Here is an 18,721-nt window from a genome sequence, read left to right as displayed (position 1 = left end):
AGCTCTCTAGTCTCTACACATTGGCCCAACACCTTGGCCCCATGTGTACTGCCACCATAATATCTGTTCTCTATAGACATGAAACTGTCAGTTGCGTAGGTCAGTTGTCTTTCCGTTTGTTTTCAATTTACCGGCAATCGTTTCAAGGCTGCAAGCTTGGGCCCTGTGTCGCAGTATTTGGTGTCTTGGTAGTTGGTACAGTTGTTACCTTTATTGATCCAAAACCTTGAAATTTAGTGCAATCTTCGTTTTTTTTCGCAAAACGTTGAAGCGTCACACGGAAAATATTTGTATTTAACAAGTAATAATTAAAAAAGCACTGATGCAGAACTACGAATCTGGAGACTGCAGTTATCTGCAGGACAAGGAACGTAGGCAGCAAGATAGAGTAAGTTTAAGAATTAAATTAACACCTACTACCTATATCCTTGTATGACCCTGAATTTAGCAGACAGCAGACAAAATATAATTTCAGATGGATATCTATAAGCGAAATTAAGTTCTTCAAGTTTTCCAAATTGGAAATTGTTTGTCATTGATTTACCTACAGGTGATAATGAATAAAATTTTTATATTTATTTTTGAACATATAATTTTTAAATTATTAATAAATTTTTGGGAAGCTCTCACCGTGTTTCCAGTTGTTTCGAATAAATCTGAAACTTTCAAATTTAGTTTATTTTTGGATTCTGAAAAGGTGATATCAGTTAGTTTTTTTCATTTCGGCTTAGAATATTTTGGGACGTATATCTACTAGAAAAATTAATTATCGGTGGAAAAAAGAAGTCGTATTTTTGTCTTTAAATAATCTAAAGAAGATATTTTTTTAATTTTAAATTTGTCAGTCGGATCATAAGATATCCTTATTTTTTAATTTTGATGCCGGATATCAAAGTTAAAAATAATCAAAATAAAAATTAAAAAGGTTTCGCGTCCAGTGGTTGATTCGTCAAAGCTAAATAGTAATTGTATTTATGCATAGGTTCTAATAGTTAGAGTACACATAAAAAGTGTAACAAATTGAAAAATAAAAATACTAAAGTGTGGGGTAATTTTATTGCATCTGGTAATCAACCTGGCACACACACATGGATGTGTCGCCGCCATTACTAGGCTTCACTCAATATTTAGGCGATACTTTTAATTTTTTGTTTAATTTGTTGTTTTAATTTTTAATTTAACTTTTACCACTTGGCTGCAGTCAGGTGATATAACAGTACCCAAGAATCTCCATGACTCCATCAATGAAAGTGACAAGTGCCATGATCGCTATGAGCAAGCTCAACTGTATAAAGACACGAAGTATCGTAATGACTTGAAGCAGCAGTGTCAGAATAATGCAGAGATGAGACACCAGATTCGCGTGGATTCTTCGGCCATGCAGCAAGTGAGACAAGAAATTGGTGCGGCTATGGCTGATCAAGACCAAAGGTATGTATTACTTGAGTCTAACGCAAATTTGCTTGTGTTTTAGGCTCTGACCTTATTGGTCTAGCAGTTAATAATATCAGAATGTTCCAGAAGGTTCTTATGGACGCATAGAATTTATTTTATTTAATATGCATAGAATTTACTTATGACAATCCTATTTATGTTCAAATCAAGTTATTAATTATTATTTATATAGTTAACTATTATACATTATATTATTACAATACATTCTATATATAAACCTATTATGATTTGTTTATAATTATTTTCTAGTAAAGGTAGAATAAATAAATAAAAAATTACTTTATTTCTCTTCACAACAAAATTATACATTACTTGCAAATACATTGTGAGCTTATAATCTAGGGCCTGAAAGAGGTCTGCGGACGCGGTTCTACCGAATACCCGCGGCCCCGTCAATAAAGCGGCACGGCGGAACACAGTGGAGTTTAGTCGGTAGGACCCTGCACTCAGCAGGGTGAGTCCGACATAACCCAGGGCTCTTCCCCCGAGTGCCCTGGGTATGCCTAAATGCATTCTCCACTATAAAAAAAAAAAAAAAAAAAAAAAAAAAAAAAAAGGGCCTGAAAGAGGTTTCAAAATAACTTGGGGTTCTTTAGATCTTTACAACATAACATATACATACATAGTTAATGCGATGATGTAATGTATAAATATAACATATTGTCATAAATAAGCAAACATGGCTCACATATTTAAACTATTATTAACTTCACAGATACATTGAGCATCAGCAAGAACAGTTAGATGAGCTGTGTCAAGACATCATCTCATTAAAGCAAGACTGCGCCGACTTTAAGGATATGCAGAGAGAGCTGATCAACATCGAAGAGCGGAGGATTGACGGACAGGGCCATGAGCCTTCAGATAGAAGTGATGCTGTGTAAGTTATTCAATTATAGAGTGATATAAAAATTATATTAATTATTAATAAGGTGAATAATGTGGATTGTAACTTTGGTTTTACTCATTTCAAGGATTTACTTATTCTTGTTTTTGAAGAGTTTTAGTTCTGCTTTTGAATCATCAAAATACCGTTTGTAATAATTTACCATTGGTTTGGAAAGCAGTTTTTAGAGAGCATAAGATTTTTTATAAGTTTTGTTTCATTGGGAATTTATCTTACAAATAGGTATATTTGAAATTAAAAATGAAACACTGTATTATGCTCATTTTTTATAGCACTTGATCAAATTTATATTGCAGTATTGCTGAGCGAGAGAGAAAAATCCAAGAAAAAGATGACTATGTTGATAAACTGGCTTCAAAATACTATGCTGATGAGGTTAGGCTTAGAGTATATATTACAATAGTATAGAGCGCGTGTATTGCACAAATTGCTTAGTGCGCATCGTAGGCAGAGGAGCTATAGATACTATATAGATGTGTGTGTGACAAATAGGGATGGGTAGGTATCAATTGCGTGTTGAACTATCGATAAGTTATGTAAATAAATATGTATCATAAGTAAATTTTATGTTCAATAAGTTATTAAAGGAAAAATATATGAATAAAGTATAAATATGTAATTTTAAATTTGTTTACCAACTGAATAAAGTTTGTTTATTCCATTTGAATATTTCTTGTATTAATTATAAGTACTTTAAAAAAATATGTTTAATTGGAATATCAGAAAAACGTGAGTACTTTTTAAATAATAAAGTTAATAAAATAAAAGATCGGGTTTAGTGCTATTTCTTTAATAATAAATCAAACAATAAAAATAATGTTTTAAAAATGTTATATAACAATAAGAAATAATTAATAATTTAAAATGATAATATAATAAATATTAATAATTTTTTTATATAATTTTATCCATTCTACTATCAAAATCTTCAAAATCAATTTTAGACTGGGGTAGAAGCCTTTAAAAATAATGAAAAGATAAAAAAAATCGCAGTCGGATGAAACCCATTAGAAAAGGAGGGGAATATGATAAAAATGTAAGGAAAAATAAATTACGGTCAATCCGAGTTCGGGAAGTGGGAGGGGGGAGCTTTTAAGAGAAAAAAATGGTCTCTCTCGATTTCCGACAAAACTACAAGTCCTACGGAAAAAAGTTCAATGGCAAAGTTGTAGGTAATAAAAGGATCTACAACTTTTGTATTCACAATTTTTTCACATAACCTCAAAAAACCAAGTTCAAAAAACCAAGTTTTTGGTTTTTTATTTTTATCTACTTCAAAATTTATTGCTTTTCTACAAAATTTGGTGAAAACTTACTTTATTATGTCCCAAATATACTGTAATTTATTTGATTGAAAATATTTATTTTTTCGCCTTATTTTGAATTAATACCAAAAAAACAACCTAATTTTCAATCGAAAAGTCACCCGTCAAAATATCAGCTTTTTTCAAAAACTTGGGGTGCCTTTTATTCATTGAAATCTCTACTTTCATATGGTGTAAAAAAAAATAAACACCACCATAGTAAATGTTCTCAGGAAATGCATACAAACAGTATGATAATGAGCTTTTACTAAATCAGGCACACTTCTCGAACTACAAACATTTTAAAAGAGTTTTAATTTTAAAGTTAAATAAATAATTTGTTAAAATATAGTTCTTCTAGTAAACTTTATATCGAGTACAGCGTTGGTCAGGTCACATCACTACGATCACGTGGCGGCAGTGAGGTGTGCGAGCGAGCCTGCGCGTGTCCGCCTCCCACCTCCCCTTCACCCCCGCGATGCTAGATTTCTTTTCATAAAAATAAGTATAACAATCGACTTACTGATGAAATGTTATACTGGATTTCAATTTTGTGCATTTTCTAGTATCGTTTTTGCAAGATAAAACTGCACATTTCACCATGTTTATTCGTAAATATGAAAAAAATTCCAGAGCAACGCACTTCGTCAGCACTCAACCACGACTACGAGCGCTCGCGGCGGGAACGTCGTGTTGTTCCCACCTGTGCCTACTGTTCCCACTTGGTTGTTATCACTCTATAGATAGTATATACTCTAAGAGGCTAGGTACTATATTGTTAGACGTAACTTTTGATTTAATATTTTTGTGGATGAATAGTTGTCAATGTAGTTGTCATTATTTCATGTTTAGCTGTCGAATACTATAAAAAGCCGCTTTCCTTTGACTCGTGGCGCATTCGTACGAATCGTGCCATGGTGATCGGAGGTTGTTTATACGACGTTTGACCCAACTACCCTCACTTTGCTAATAGTCGTTGACTTGCTGCGATTTGTTATCAACTACCTACATCAATTAGGTAGCTGTGTAGAATCGCAGTACATTCTTATTACATTCAAACTAATATTTAACCAGGCCTCGCGTGTTATTTCTAATAATATTTATTTTACTCCAGAAATTGCTTAGAGAAATTGGGTTCAAATTAAATTTAATTGAACAAAGAAGTTTAGTATATTATTTATTATGTGTTGTAAAGTTTTAAAGGAAATAATTATTCTAGTAAAAAAATGTATTAAAGAGTTCAAACAAACAAACTCTTCAGCTTTATAATATTAAAAGTATAGATACCTACTGACTGTGGTGTTAAAACAAAATTATTTCTTTCAACAAGTCCACTTTCTCACTCCAGGATGAGCGTCAAGACCGTGAACACGACTTGAACGTGAAGCACAAGCGTGAATACCTCGAGAAGAACCTCCGGGATGACCAACGTAAGAAGGATGAGCATGATGAGGAGCAGCGGGACCTGAGGGACTGCCTGCTGCTGCAGATGGAGGAGAACAAGCAGCACGTGCGCGATGAGAAGAAGCGGGACATGGTGTTCAGCGATGCGGTGAGTGGTGATGCCAGTAGGGGCAGTAGACCAGGGGCAGTAGATCAGAGTCAGTAGACCAGGGGTAGTACACCAGGGGCAGTACACCAGGCGCAGTACACCAGGAGCAGTAGATCATAGGCAGTAGACCAGAGGCAGTAGATCAGGGGCAGTAGACCAGAGGCAGTAGACCAGGGGCAGTAAACCAGGGGCAGTAGATCAGGGGCAGTAGACCAGAGGCAGTAGACCAGAAGCAGTAGACCAGGAGCAGTAGATCATAGGCAGTAGACCAGGGGCAGTAGATAAGGGGCAGTAGACCAGAGGCAGTAGATCAGGGGCAGTAGACCAGAGGCAGTAGACCAGCATGATGAGGAATAACGAGAATCTGTACTAATATTATAAAACGGAAGAGTTTGTTTGTTTGAATGCGCTAATCTCAGGAATGTTGTTTTAGTTTTGAGAATTTTATCAAATTACATCTGAAGTGATAAAATATTTTAAATTCTTGCTGTGGGGTTTTGTTTACAATTATTATTTACTAGCGGTCCGCCCCGGCTTCGCCCGTGGTACATATTTACGTTTTCTCTACATAAAAACCATCCTCGTACTTCAAGGAATATAATAAAAAAAGAATTATCGAAATCGGTTCAGCCGTTCTCGAGTTATGCGCTTACCAACACATTTTGCGATTCATTTTTATATTATTTATAGGTTATAATGTGCTACATAAGCTACATTTTTTTATCAATGTTGAATAAGTCACTTAGCCTGTTTTTAACAAACTTGATTTGAGATACTCATCAAACAGAGTGCACAGCCTTTGGTTGTTACCTTAACCATTATATGTATACTATATATAACTGTATATAATGTATACTACACTCACCGGCACGGAATCTTGGCCACTTACAAATTTGCCGATAAAAAAAGTTTGAAGTGTTTTTCACGATTTTTTTGTATGCAGATATGTTAACATATTATTCCTTTAATTTTATGTTAAGAAATCATTATGTTTGAGAATAATCTTTTACCACTTTTTAAGATTTAGTCGAAATTTGTGATTTGTGCGGTTAAGCCGAAGTTACGAATGGTTCGTTTTAAACTTTTTACGATATCGTTTATGCCGTTTTAAGATATTGTTAGTGTTGTGCTGTAGTCAATGATCATAAAAAACAATAAAAAATGCCGATAAAATCTGAACAACCTGCACGGGCCATCAAAATGATAGACCAATGACTGCCGCAACATAAAGTACCTAATGTACAGTACGTACCACGTTCAGCGATGCACTATGTATGGAGAATATACCAGGAGACTGGCAGCTATACGTGCAGACCAGGAAATGGACGCATGAGGTGCACATCAGCTCGAGAAGACCGGTTTATTGTTCAAAAGATACTCAGAAATCACTTTCTGACAGTTGTTGAGATACGCCATCGGCTCAAAAAGACCAGGACAATAAATGTGAGTGAGCAATCGGTGAGAAGACTAATGAAGGAAGTTAATTTAAAGGTTTGCAGACCAGCACGCCGTCCAGAACTCCTCAGACATCACAGAGAAGCACGTCTTCGTTTTGCACGAGAGAAGCACGTCTTCGTTTTGCACGAGAACATGAAAACTGGACCCACAGCCAGTGCGCTCGTGTGGTGTTCACAGATGAGTGCCAAGGCACTCTTCGAGCTTCTGATAGCCAAGAGTCAGTATAGAAGAAATGAGAAGAGAGGTTTTCACCCATCAACACAACTCAAACGGCGATTTTTCATGGAGGCTCAATAATGGTATGGGGAGGTGTAAGTTCCGATGCTTGCACGGAGTTAGTTATCGTAGATAATGGCTTTAATTTGATCAGGTACATCGAGGAAATTCTCCAGGAACATGTTCAGCCCTATTACAGGTTTATCATTGAAGAAAATTTGCTACAAATACACTATAACGCACGTCCGCATGTCGTGCGATGCGTTTAAGAGTACCTTCAAGAGGTTATTATTGAAAAATTGTAGTGGCCAGCTCGTATCCCGGATCTTAATCCAATAGAACACATCTGGGACATGCTTAAAAGAAACATAAAGTATGATTCCAACTCACAACCAATGTTGGATGAGCTTAGAAATACAGCTGGGGCCGTTTGGTACACTATAGAAGTGGACATCAATAATGTCTTCTAGAGTATGCCAGAAAGGATTCAAACAGTGTTTTAGGCAAGAGAAGGAAACACCCAATATTAAAAGGTTAAATTTTTTTTATGGAAACGCTTTTTTCTAATTTTTGTGCATTTTTTAAGAAATCATTTAAATTTCACAGGAAAAGCGTAAATTCTTCTTTAATTCATATCTACGCGGTAGTACTTCTTATAAACTTCAAATTATTACTAAAAGTTTGTAAAAACATTAAATGAACTAGTTTTGATGAAATTTTTATTGAATTTTGTAGTAGAAAAGAAATAGTGTAATTTTTCGCAGAAATTTGAAGTGGCCAAGATTCCGTGCCGGTGAGTGTATATACAGGGTGTCTCAGTGCCGATTTTAAACTTTGAAAATTTGTATAAAAAAAAACAAATTGTATTCATAATATTTTTACTGTAGTAAATTAAAGTGTATTAGTGCGGATTTTATGTACAGAATATTACACCGTCAAGATGTCTTCCATCATGGTGAATGCACTCTTCAAATCGGACACGCAAAGGAGAATGGCGAAACTGGGCCTAACAAAATTAGGGCCTTACAGAAATCATAATATATTTAAAATTCATTATGTTATTTTTAATAATTCTTGGTAAAATATTGACTTCTGATTCTATGGGAAAACAAATGTTTGAAAAAAAAGATAATGTGTTCACTAATGGCATTGTTATTTAGATTTCTATGACTAGAGTGCGTTTCACGAAAGAGTTCCCCTGCCGTTATGTTGGCATACCTGACTGTCAAAAACGAAAATTATTTTTTTTTAATCAAAAATGACAGAGAAAATATTCTCCTTTCTTCCTAGCCTTATCCCGTATCTTACGGGGTTGGCTGCCTAGAAAGGAGAATATTTTCTCTGTCATTTTTGATTAAAAAAAAATATTTTCGTTTTTGACAGTCAGGTTAGCCAACATAACGGCAGGGGAACTCTTTCGTGAAACGCACTCTACCGGTCTTATCAAGCAGAGATTGTCAGTGCTGTCAGGAGTAAAATAGTCGATATATCGATTAAAACGAATGAATATTTATTTTCATTTTTAGTTTTATATAAAATTCAAATGCTTTATAAATCAGAAATATAAGTTAACTGCGTTACATATTTTATTTTTAACTTTTTAGCACGCTATTTATTTAGGTAATTCTATACATTTTTACTCATGGCGGCCGCACTTTGTAAGAATATTTTTGAAATGTAGCTGGCCGCTTCAATTTTAATTACAATGTCATGTTTGTCGTTTGACTTTTGACATTTGATTGAGGTTTTTCGTTTCGTGGTTAACTTATTTTCTTCATCTTTATCGACTTTCGCTACGTATTACGGACACTGACGATCTCTGTTATTACTACCAACCAACGCTTGCACACCGGACTTTGATTACCTGCCTTTACGACTCACTACTGCTACCCTACCTGGACACCGACTTTGCATCCGATTTTTCATTTACAAATATGAACTGCATCAACTGTGATATTAATGCTAATCGTAACAATGCTATACGTATGCATTTGTTACAAGATAACGCAATAATATCAATTATACAAGGGTGGGCTGCTCCTCTAACGGTTAGTGGATTAGTATTATCTAAGGTATTTAGTACTAGCTATTGAAATCAAACAAAAACGTAAACACACATTGTTTTATATATATACTAGCGGTCCACCCCGGCTTCGCCCGTGGTACCTACATGTTTAAACTAGTTCTCTCAAGTTGGATCGAACTCCACATGGTGTGCGAATTTTATTATAATCGGTTAAGTGGTTTAGAAGTCCATTGAGGACAAACATTGTGACACGAGATTTATATATATTAATATATATATATTCACTTTCTTTTGTCCAATTGTAATATTAATTCTTTATTTGTAGATCACTCACCCTGATCACATATGTGATGCATGCTGGAAACTTGCAAATGATTCTTTGAGGATTGAAAATCATGAAGATGACACTGTAACTCTGGGTCATCAACGTGTATGCATTTATTGTGGACGTTCTGTATGGCGCACACGGTTTCATTTACTAAGAACTGATTCTCAACGCGATCAAAGAATTAGAGCAGTGATATTAGAGTGGATATTACCTCGTCATTTAAGTTATTGAGTGTTTTGATAATATTTTAAGTAAAAAGTTGCCAATAATCTTCTTTTTAAATCTCAAAGTAAAAATGAAAGGTGTTTTAACAAAGTATTTCTTTACAGATTGGAAATAGAGCAACATATCTATGTCATTCTTGCTGGGTGAGGGCTCTCATAGAAAGGGAAGCAATAACAGTTTATTATTGTAATTGTTTAGTAGGAAGAAGAACTGTAGGTTGCTGCTGTCACGTTATGTGCATAATATGGTACCTTAGCTGGGCAAGGTATCAACCAGATTTAATGCCGCCAGCACAGTTTCTGGATGATGTGTTAATTGTTTATGATGATAATGATGAATTATAAACGATTTATGAAAAAACGTGTTTTATTTTATATATAAGTACCTACGATGTTTTGGTAGGTACTCTAAAAGAATAAAAGTTCGATCCAATATCTCTATTACCTAACTGTTCTTCTGTTACACTCTTTATCTAAATAATGTATATTATAGGATATAAACTTACCTCTACTTAGAAAGAAACAAAGCTATTCATTGAACTCGAGCAAACCTAACCTCAATTTTAGTGACGTTACATGCTCAATATCTCTGCTATCCCATAGAACAGATCTTTAATTGTTATATTTATAGAATCTGTATATTTTTATCTATTTAACCCCACATAAATCATCAGTGTAACGATCAGGCCCAAAGTCCTATGGGAGTTCGCCATTCTCCTTTGCCGAGACGCGCCGAAGGATGTCCGCTGAAATGGCTCTCACTTCTGTCGTTATTTTAGTCTTCAACTGCTCCAAATTTGTAAGAGGGGTATCAAAAACTCTTGCTTTGAGACAACCCCATAAAAAAAAGTCAGCGGGGGTTAAATCGGGAGATCTGGGTGGCCACAATATGTCTCCAGAGCGGCTTGTGAATTTTCCCGGAAATGACGCATTTAGTGCGTCCCTAGCAGTGTTGGCTATGGCACCATCTTGCTGAAACCATACATCAGACTTGTCAATATCCTCTTCTTGCAGCTGAGGTACAAAAAAGTTACCGATGGTGGCTTAAAGAGGCAGCATGTTGTCTAAGTGAGCGTCTTGGATGTTCCGTGACCGCAGCGGCGACGCGGTCGATGTGTTCAATCGATCGCACAGGTCTATTTCGTGGTCCAATTGAATGATTTAGTAAACATCCTGTCGCTCTAAACTTTTCTCCTCACGACTTAATTAATTGAGTACTCGGGGCATCACTCAAACGGTGGATTTCATAGCGACTACAAATTTACACCGTTTTTCACTCAACGAAAACGTATTGCATAAGTACGCTTCTACTGCGTACACGCGGTGCATACCAGACCACTGCGCCATGGCCACAAAAAAATCCGCACTCGTCACCTATCGAACGCTACCACTCCCCTCCAGCTAACCCCGCAGGTTGCCGAGAAATTCGTGTTTAAAGTTTAAAATCGGCGCTGAGACACCCTTTATAACCAATAAACATTATAATATGTATAATAATTAATAATTGAGACATTATTTAAAAGCAAATACAATATCGTTTAATACTTAGCTTCCCAAACGATTTTGAAGTAATTCAAATTTCAAACCAACAAAAACGATATTTGTATTTCTATTTTAAGATAAAAACTAACTATTTTTAAATATATTACAGGCGAACGTTCTAATGGCCCACAACGACGAGGTAGAAAAAGAACGTGCCCGCAGGAATAAGTCAATCAATGATGAGTATTATGAGGGTCTGCGGCAGCAGATTGAGGACAATGCAGTCCGCAGGAAGCGGGAGAAGGAGGAGGATAGGATGTAATGGGATGCTGGGTAACAATTGTTTTATATACTTATTATTTTTTGCTCGCGGTTTCGCCTGCTTTGTGTAAACTCTAAACCTATATACTAAAAATGAACCGCTCAATGTGCTGGTAAGCGCATAACTCGAGAATGGCTGAACCGATTTAGTTAGGTAATTCTTTTTTTATAATATTCCTTGAAGTACGAGGATGGTTCTTATGGAGAGAAAACGTAAACATGGACCACGGGCGAAGCCGGGGTGGACCGCTAGTTGTATACTAAAACATACAAGATTCAAGAATCACACTATCTATAAAAAAATTGCATCAAAATTCGTTGTGTAATAATTTTTCTGAATAGCTACAACATCCTCTATCTCCATTTTATTTTTATTATGGTGGCAAATAAAACGTTTTCTATTTCTATTTCCATTTACCAAGTTATCTATTCCTTACGCTACACCCTATATTATATCATCACACTTACACCAATAAGAGCAGAGCACATTTTTTAACCTTAATATTTTATTTTGTTTCAGGATATTATCGTGCAGGATAAGGAATGAAGACTATACTCGGCTCGGCGAATGATGATTCCTATGACACTGACAGTTATTCTCAAGAGACAAACTTGTAATGGTGTCACCATTAAATTAGAAACGTATTGGATTAAAAATGCCATTTATTAATTTTTACGTAGCTTTATGCCACTACAATGATATTCCGTTGGAATTATAACAATTCTAAACATTTACGAGAAATTATTTCAATCTGACTTTACGTTTACGTCCTGCAAAACTTCATCGTTGGCATTTATCGACTAGTGCGGAAAGTATCGATAAACAAATGACGATAATGGAAATGAGTACATATTTTTAAAACCGAAAAATCAAACCAAATAGTGAGACTATACCTGAAAAATATCCATATACCTATGATAACAAAAGTTTTTCAGACAAATTAAATGGCGAAATCCATTTTCATGATAAAATATACACTAGCGCATACGTGTTAACGGGTTAAAAGTTACGAGAAAATTATGGTGCATTTATATGTTTTGGAAAACTTTCGTTTTACTTACCTACTTCATCTATTACTTAAATCAATACAACAAAAACATAATAGACGGTAAAAATTTTAGTTTATAATATTTGTAAAAACATGTTTACCGACGTGGCTGAATGCAAGCCACGCCTTTGCCTATAAAATAGTAAAGTATCGACATGACCCATTATACGAACAATCACTAAGACGAACTGTCAGGGATCAAGGTTCGCCGTGCCGAGTATAACATGGATGCTTTTGGAAGGCTTGTAATTTAGCAGCTGTATGCTTATGCTCGTAGCGAAATGATATGCATTTGCACGTGCTTTTTAATATTATTAAAAATAATAATCTTCAAAAGACATAGATGTAGAATGTTACTACCCTTTGAAAATGTGTGGTCTATAGAAATAGTTTCAGTGTGCGGTTTGGTCGCGATTTCTAAATATTGTGTGATTTCTAGCCTATATTCCAATAAAAATTGATCTCTTTTTGCGATAGGAAAAATGGATAAACAAACGAACAAACTTCGGTATTAAATTATAATGCATTAAATGTCAGTAGAGATATGTATCCCTGTCAAGGGGGGACGCCCTTGTGCATGTCGCTACCAGGGTGAACCTTCAGTTCACCCCCGCGTCCGCGTTAAAATGTAGAAGCCCTTCTGGCTAACATTGAGACACCAAAAAAAAAAAAAAAAGTAGTGATAGCTTTGGCTGGCTTATTGTCAGAGGTATTTGTATTTTGTGTATGGAAATCACAACTTAGCAAGGCTTAAAGACAAGGATAGTAAAGTTAATCATTTGATAGTCGAGCCAATTTTTACATTAATATCATAAATGTTAACATTCTAATATCTTTAAAATTTAATGTCAAAACATTTTAGAGACTTTTTAATATGATTAACTTTTAATCTCATAAATTATCAGCATTATTATTAACGTTTATTTAAGAACTAATCATCATAGCTTAGTTCCATCCAGTTTGAACTCTATTAATATTGGTAACTTCTCTTTATAAGTTTTTTTAATTATTAACTAAAAGACACCAGGTTTATTTTCATTTTGTTTCAAATATTAAGAATCTTCATCAGTTTATATTGATGTTTCATTTATTTTCAAATTACTATGTAACGAACAAAAATCAGAAAAAGTAGGTTAATGTATAATATAACATAATATTATGTTCTTATTTGAATGTATAAAATGCAAATTATGTGTTACTTAGTCATTATTTTAATATTGTATAATGTAATATTTATGTACTGTCAAAGTGACATTTCACGCATATAAATTTAAATAAAATACAGCAAAATTGTCAATCAAAAAAATTTTATAATTTTATTTTTATCCCTTGAATTATTTTTTTTTTTCAATGTATCTCGATGATAATTTTTATGTTACGTCATTTGCACACAATACCTATGTATCTACAAATAATTAATAAATGCTTAATAAAATTGAGTGTTTTATTTATTTAATTAGCATACCGCCCGCGGCTTCGCCCGCGTAGTCAAAGAAAAACCCATATCAAGATATCGTCATTTTAATAACTCGCGCCGTTCTCGCGCGGGACCACCCAGAATTGCCTCCACAGATGCGCGAACCATGCAAAATGGCCGCCACAGTTGAGAGGTTAAGCAATGGCCGCCTGTTGTACACTTTCCAAGTTTATGTGTTCACTAGCTGCTCCGCGCGGTTTCACCCCCGTGGCTCCACTCCTGTTGGACTTAGCGTGATCATATATAGCCTATAGCCTTCCTCGATAAATGGGCTATCTAACACCGAAAGAATTTTTCAAATCGGATCAGTAGTTTCCGAGTTTAGCGCGTTCAAACAAACAAACAAACAAACTCTTCAGCTTTATAATATTAGTATAGATTTCATTTCGATTCCTGATAAATGTACAATAAAGTATCATATACAGGGTGTAATCGTTAAGTGTGCACAGGCGATTTTTCCGTAAGTATTACAGATAACAAAAAACTTTAAACTGATATCGAAAGTACTTAACCCTTATTAAAACGCTGGGAGCTATACTTCCCACGTCTCAGATTGAAGTAAATCGTGTTTTATTTTTATATGCTTAAACCTAATGCAGTGTAATATTTATCTACGCAATCTTAACATTTCAGAGAACTTTTTTTCATGGAAACACTTTTCAGAGAATTATTACATGTCATGGTAAACACACGTCAAAGTTAGGTGACGTGATTTTGCAGCCGAAAACGACCGTTATTTTTTAGTTTTTGGTGTAGTGCTCAAAAAAAATTAGATAAGTAGATTTGAGTTCTAGCTATGTAAACTAGACTATATTACGGTTGCGTGAACCGTAAAAATATGCCCAGAATCTTTCGTATATACCTTGGTAGAGTCGATTGAAATTAAGTCTTTAAGTGGGAAGATATCATCCCAGTGTTCGTCACTGCACACGACATTTTGAAATTCTATATATAAAATCTGTGTGTCTAAACAATCTTTTTTAGTTGGTATAAGCAACTTATTTATTGTAATTCGTTATTTCCTGATCAGATAATTAGAAATCTTAACTCAATACATTAGTATTTACCTATTGTTTTTATTTTGTTTTAGAAAAATGCCATTTTTATGTTGAAGTCATTCATTTTTTAATTCCCGAATTCTTCCCGCAGTAAAATAAACTTGCATTTATGAGAACTTTCACCTCCTTTATTAAAAAACTTGATCTTTATAATTTTTTACGATAACATTAAATTCACAAGTGGAGTCAAGGCAACTAACTAGTGTTTTAAAATATTGATGTCTGGAGTGGACACTGGGAGCTATAGTTCCCACCTATCCAAACTTTTTACAAGAGAGAACAGATGACGGGATATATACTTCCCACCGAAAAAAGGGTACTTCCCCCCCACCAACCCCTTTTTTGTGTGTATTTTTGAAATCTACGACCCAAAATTACCCAGGAACGTATCTTACTTTTTTGTTAGCTCCTCCACAGGCTCGCGTTTGAATAAGGGTTAACCTAATGAGTAAAATGGCCGTAATAAATTTTTAAAAATGAATCGAGAAATATCAACAAAATTATCTTTAAACCCTCCCATACATTAAGTATGAAATATGAATATCCCATATACATTTTAATATTATGAAAGATTTTAGCTTTCTTTTTCTTTTTTGGTTTTCTGCTTTAATTACTTCGCAAAGAAGTGGCATTTTCCACGCTTTTCCGGACATTTTCACGCATTTTCCGGATATTTTCCGGGAATTTTCCGGACATTTCCCAAGCGTTTTCCGGGGATTTTCCAGGCATTTCCACGCATTTCCGGACATTTTCACGCATTTTCCGGGTATTTTCCAGATATGTTCCAAGTAGAGAATCCAATCCCGCATCAAAATCGCGATCCCGCAAGCCTGCGGGATTAAGATCATCAATCCCGCGGATCCCGCGGGATTTGCGGGATTGATTTTAATTATTATTATTTTTGTTTCATGTAATTTAAAGAAAGAAAATACACGCAAATATTTTTAATTATTCTTATCAACATTAATCGAAGTTATCACTTATATTATAAATTAAATATAATGATGTTTAAGACAATACAATATTCACAATATTTCACGTTTCATATTAAGATTTTTATTTGAAATAGAACATATTATTCATTGGTTTTAGAGGCATTTAACATCAGTTTTCTTTTTTGAAAATACTTTAAAAAAAATAAGCTGATTGAAAGAAAGAAATGATAAAGTATCTAACGTTTCATCTTTTAGATTTGATCTTATCTTGTTGCATAAATAGCCAGCGGCGGAAAAAGCACGCTCGTCTTCCACACTTGTAGGCGGAATTGACTTTACATAAGTATAAACAGCTTCCAAATACTTCCCCCAGACGCAAATTCTTTGACACTTGACCGCGCGCAAAGGTACAAATCCCCGTGCGCCGTAGGGGAATCCCCAGTCATAGAGTACTGGAACTGACATTGATTACGTTCCGTTCCGTCCGATAATAGTTCCGATCATCGTCTGAGCCTATTTTTCTTACTTTTTTTCAATCCCGCGAACGTGCGGTATCCCGCATGAGTAATCCCGCATTTTTGATCCCGCAAAAAAGGTGCGGGATCCCGCATTAGCGGGATCCCGCGTTTGCGGGATTGGATTCCCTAGTTCCAAGCATTTTCCGGACATTTCCCTGACATAGCCTGTAAATGTCTGGAAAATGTCTGGAAAATCCCCGGGAAATGCTCGGAAATTGTATTCATAATATTTTTACTGTAGTAAATTAAAGTGTATTAGTGCGGATTTTATGTACAGAATATTACACCGTCAAGATGTCTTCCATCATGGTGAATGCACTCTTCAAATCGGACACGCAAAGGAGAATGGCGAAACTGGGCCTAACAAAATTAGGGCCTTACAGAAATCATAATATATTTAAAATTCATTATGTTATTTTTAATAATTCTTGGTAAAATATTGACTTCTGATTCTATGGGAAAACAAATGTTTGAAAAAAAAGATAATGTGTTCACTAATGGCATTGTTATTTAGATTTCTATGACTAGAGTGCGTTTCACGAAAGAGTTCCCCTGCCGTTATGTTGGCATACCTGACTGTCAAAAACGAAAATTATTTTTTTTTAATCAAAAATGACAGAGAAAATATTCTCCTTTCTTCCTAGCCTTATCCCGTATCTTACGGGGTTGGCTGCCTAGAAAGGAGAATATTTTCTCTGTCATTTTTGATTAAAAAAAAATATTTTCGTTTTTGACAGTCAGGTTAGCCAACATAACGGCAGGGGAACTCTTTCGTGAAACGCACTCTACCGGTCTTATCAAGCAGAGATTGTCAGTGCTGTCAGGAGTAAAATAGTCGATATATCGATTAAAACGAATGAATATTTATTTTCATTTTTAGTTTTATATAAAATTCAAATGCTTTATAAATCAGAAATATAAGTTAACTGCGTTACATATTTTATTTTTAACTTTTTAGCACGCTATTTATTTAGGTAATTCTATACATTTTTACTCATGGCGGCCGCACTTTGTAAGAATATTTTTGAAATGTAGCTGGCCGCTTCAATTTTAATTACAATGTCATGTTTGTCGTTTGACTTTTGACATTTGATTGAGGTTTTTCGTTTCGTGGTTAACTTATTTTCTTCATCTTTATCGACTTTCGCTACGTATTACGGACACTGACGATCTCTGTTATTACTACCAACCAACGCTTGCACACCGGACTTTGATTACCTGCCTTTACGACTCACTACTGCTACCCTACCTGGACACCGACTTTGCATCCGATTTTTCATTTACAAATATGAACTGCATCAACTGTGATATTAATGCTAATCGTAACAATGCTATACGTATGCATTTGTTACAAGATAACGCAATAATATCAATTATACAAGGGTGGGCTGCTCCTCTAACGGTTAGTGGATTAGTATTATCTAAGGTATTTAGTACTAGCTATTGAAATCAAACAAAAACGTAAACACACATTGTTTTATATATATACTAGCGGTCCACCCCGGCTTCGCCCGTGGTACCTACATGTTTAAACTAGTTCTCTCAAGTTGGATCGAACTCCACATGGTGTGCGAATTTTATTATAATCGGTTAAGTGGTTTAGAAGTCCATTGAGGACAAACATTGTGACACGAGATTTATATATATTAATATATATATATTCACTTTCTTTTGTCCAATTGTAATATTAATTCTTTATTTGTAGATCACTCACCCTGATCACATATGTGATGCATGCTGGAAACTTGCAAATGATTCTTTGAGGATTGAAAATCATGAAGATGACACTGTAACTCTGGGTCATCAACGTGTATGCATTTATTGTGGACGTTCTGTATGGCGCACACGGTTTCATTTACTAAGAACTGATTCTCAACGCGATCAAAGAATTAGAGCAGTGATATTAGAGTGGATATTACCTCGTCATTTAAGTTATTGAGTGTTTTGATAATATTTTAAGTAAAAAGTTGCCAATAATCTTCTTTTTAAATCTCAAAGTAAAAATGAAAGGTGTTTTAACAAAGTATTTCTTTACAGATTGGAAATAGAGCAACATATCTATGTCATTCTTGCTGGGTGAGGGCTCTCATAGAAAGGGAAGCAATAACAGTTTATTATTGTAATTGTTTAGTAGGAAGAAGAACTGTAGGTTGCTGCTGTCACGTTATGTGCATAATATGGTACCTTAGCTGGGCAAGGTATCAACCAGATTTAATGCCGCCAGCACAGTTTCTGGATGATGTGTTAATTGTTTATGATGATAATGATGAATTATAAACGATTTATGAAAAAACGTGTTTTATTTTATATATAAGTACCTACGATGTTTTGGTAGGTACTCTAAAAGAATAAAAGTTCGATCCAATATCTCTATTACCTAACTGTTCTTCTGTTACACTCTTTATCTAAAT

At 34.8% G+C, this 18,721-nt stretch overlaps 1 protein-coding gene across 1 annotated transcript; it reads left to right on the top strand.

Moving 5' to 3' along the window:
* Nucleotides 1–103: 103 nt before the first annotated feature.
* LOC149485002 (uncharacterized) lies at nt 104–12,796 on the top strand. Its single transcript, XM_089699712.1, has 7 exons — nt 104–388; nt 1,202–1,431; nt 2,171–2,335; nt 2,659–2,737; nt 5,015–5,218; nt 11,122–11,285; nt 11,794–12,796. Exons 1-6 carry the CDS (start codon nt 323–325, stop codon nt 11,272–11,274), a joined length of 897 nt encoding a protein of 298 aa, XP_089555838.1. The 5' UTR covers nt 104–322; the 3' UTR covers nt 11,275–11,285; nt 11,794–12,796.
* The last annotated feature ends 5,925 nt before the right edge of the window (nt 12,797–18,721 follow it).

This window comes from Colias philodice, chromosome 10 (genome assembly GCF_061535455.1).
Source record: "Colias philodice isolate Cphi_HAF_F1 chromosome 10, ilColPhil1 Martin Lab GWU primary, whole genome shotgun sequence".
NCBI lineage: Eukaryota > Metazoa > Arthropoda > Insecta > Lepidoptera > Pieridae > Colias > Colias philodice.
The sequence above is the reverse complement of the archived record's forward strand: the minus strand, read 5'-3'. Positions and strand labels throughout refer to the sequence as shown.

Coding starts and splice junctions, on each gene's coding strand:
- LOC149485002 (XM_089699712.1), top strand. CDS start 323: ATGCAGAACTACGAATCTGGAGACTGCAGTTATCTGCAGGACAAGGAA. Junction 2,336..2,658: donor TCAGATAGAAGTGATGCTGT/GTAAGTTATTCA, acceptor TTTATATTGCAG/TATTGCTGAGCGAGAGAGAA. Junction 5,219..11,121: donor ACATGGTGTTCAGCGATGCG/GTGAGTGGTGAT, acceptor AATATATTACAG/GCGAACGTTCTAATGGCCCA.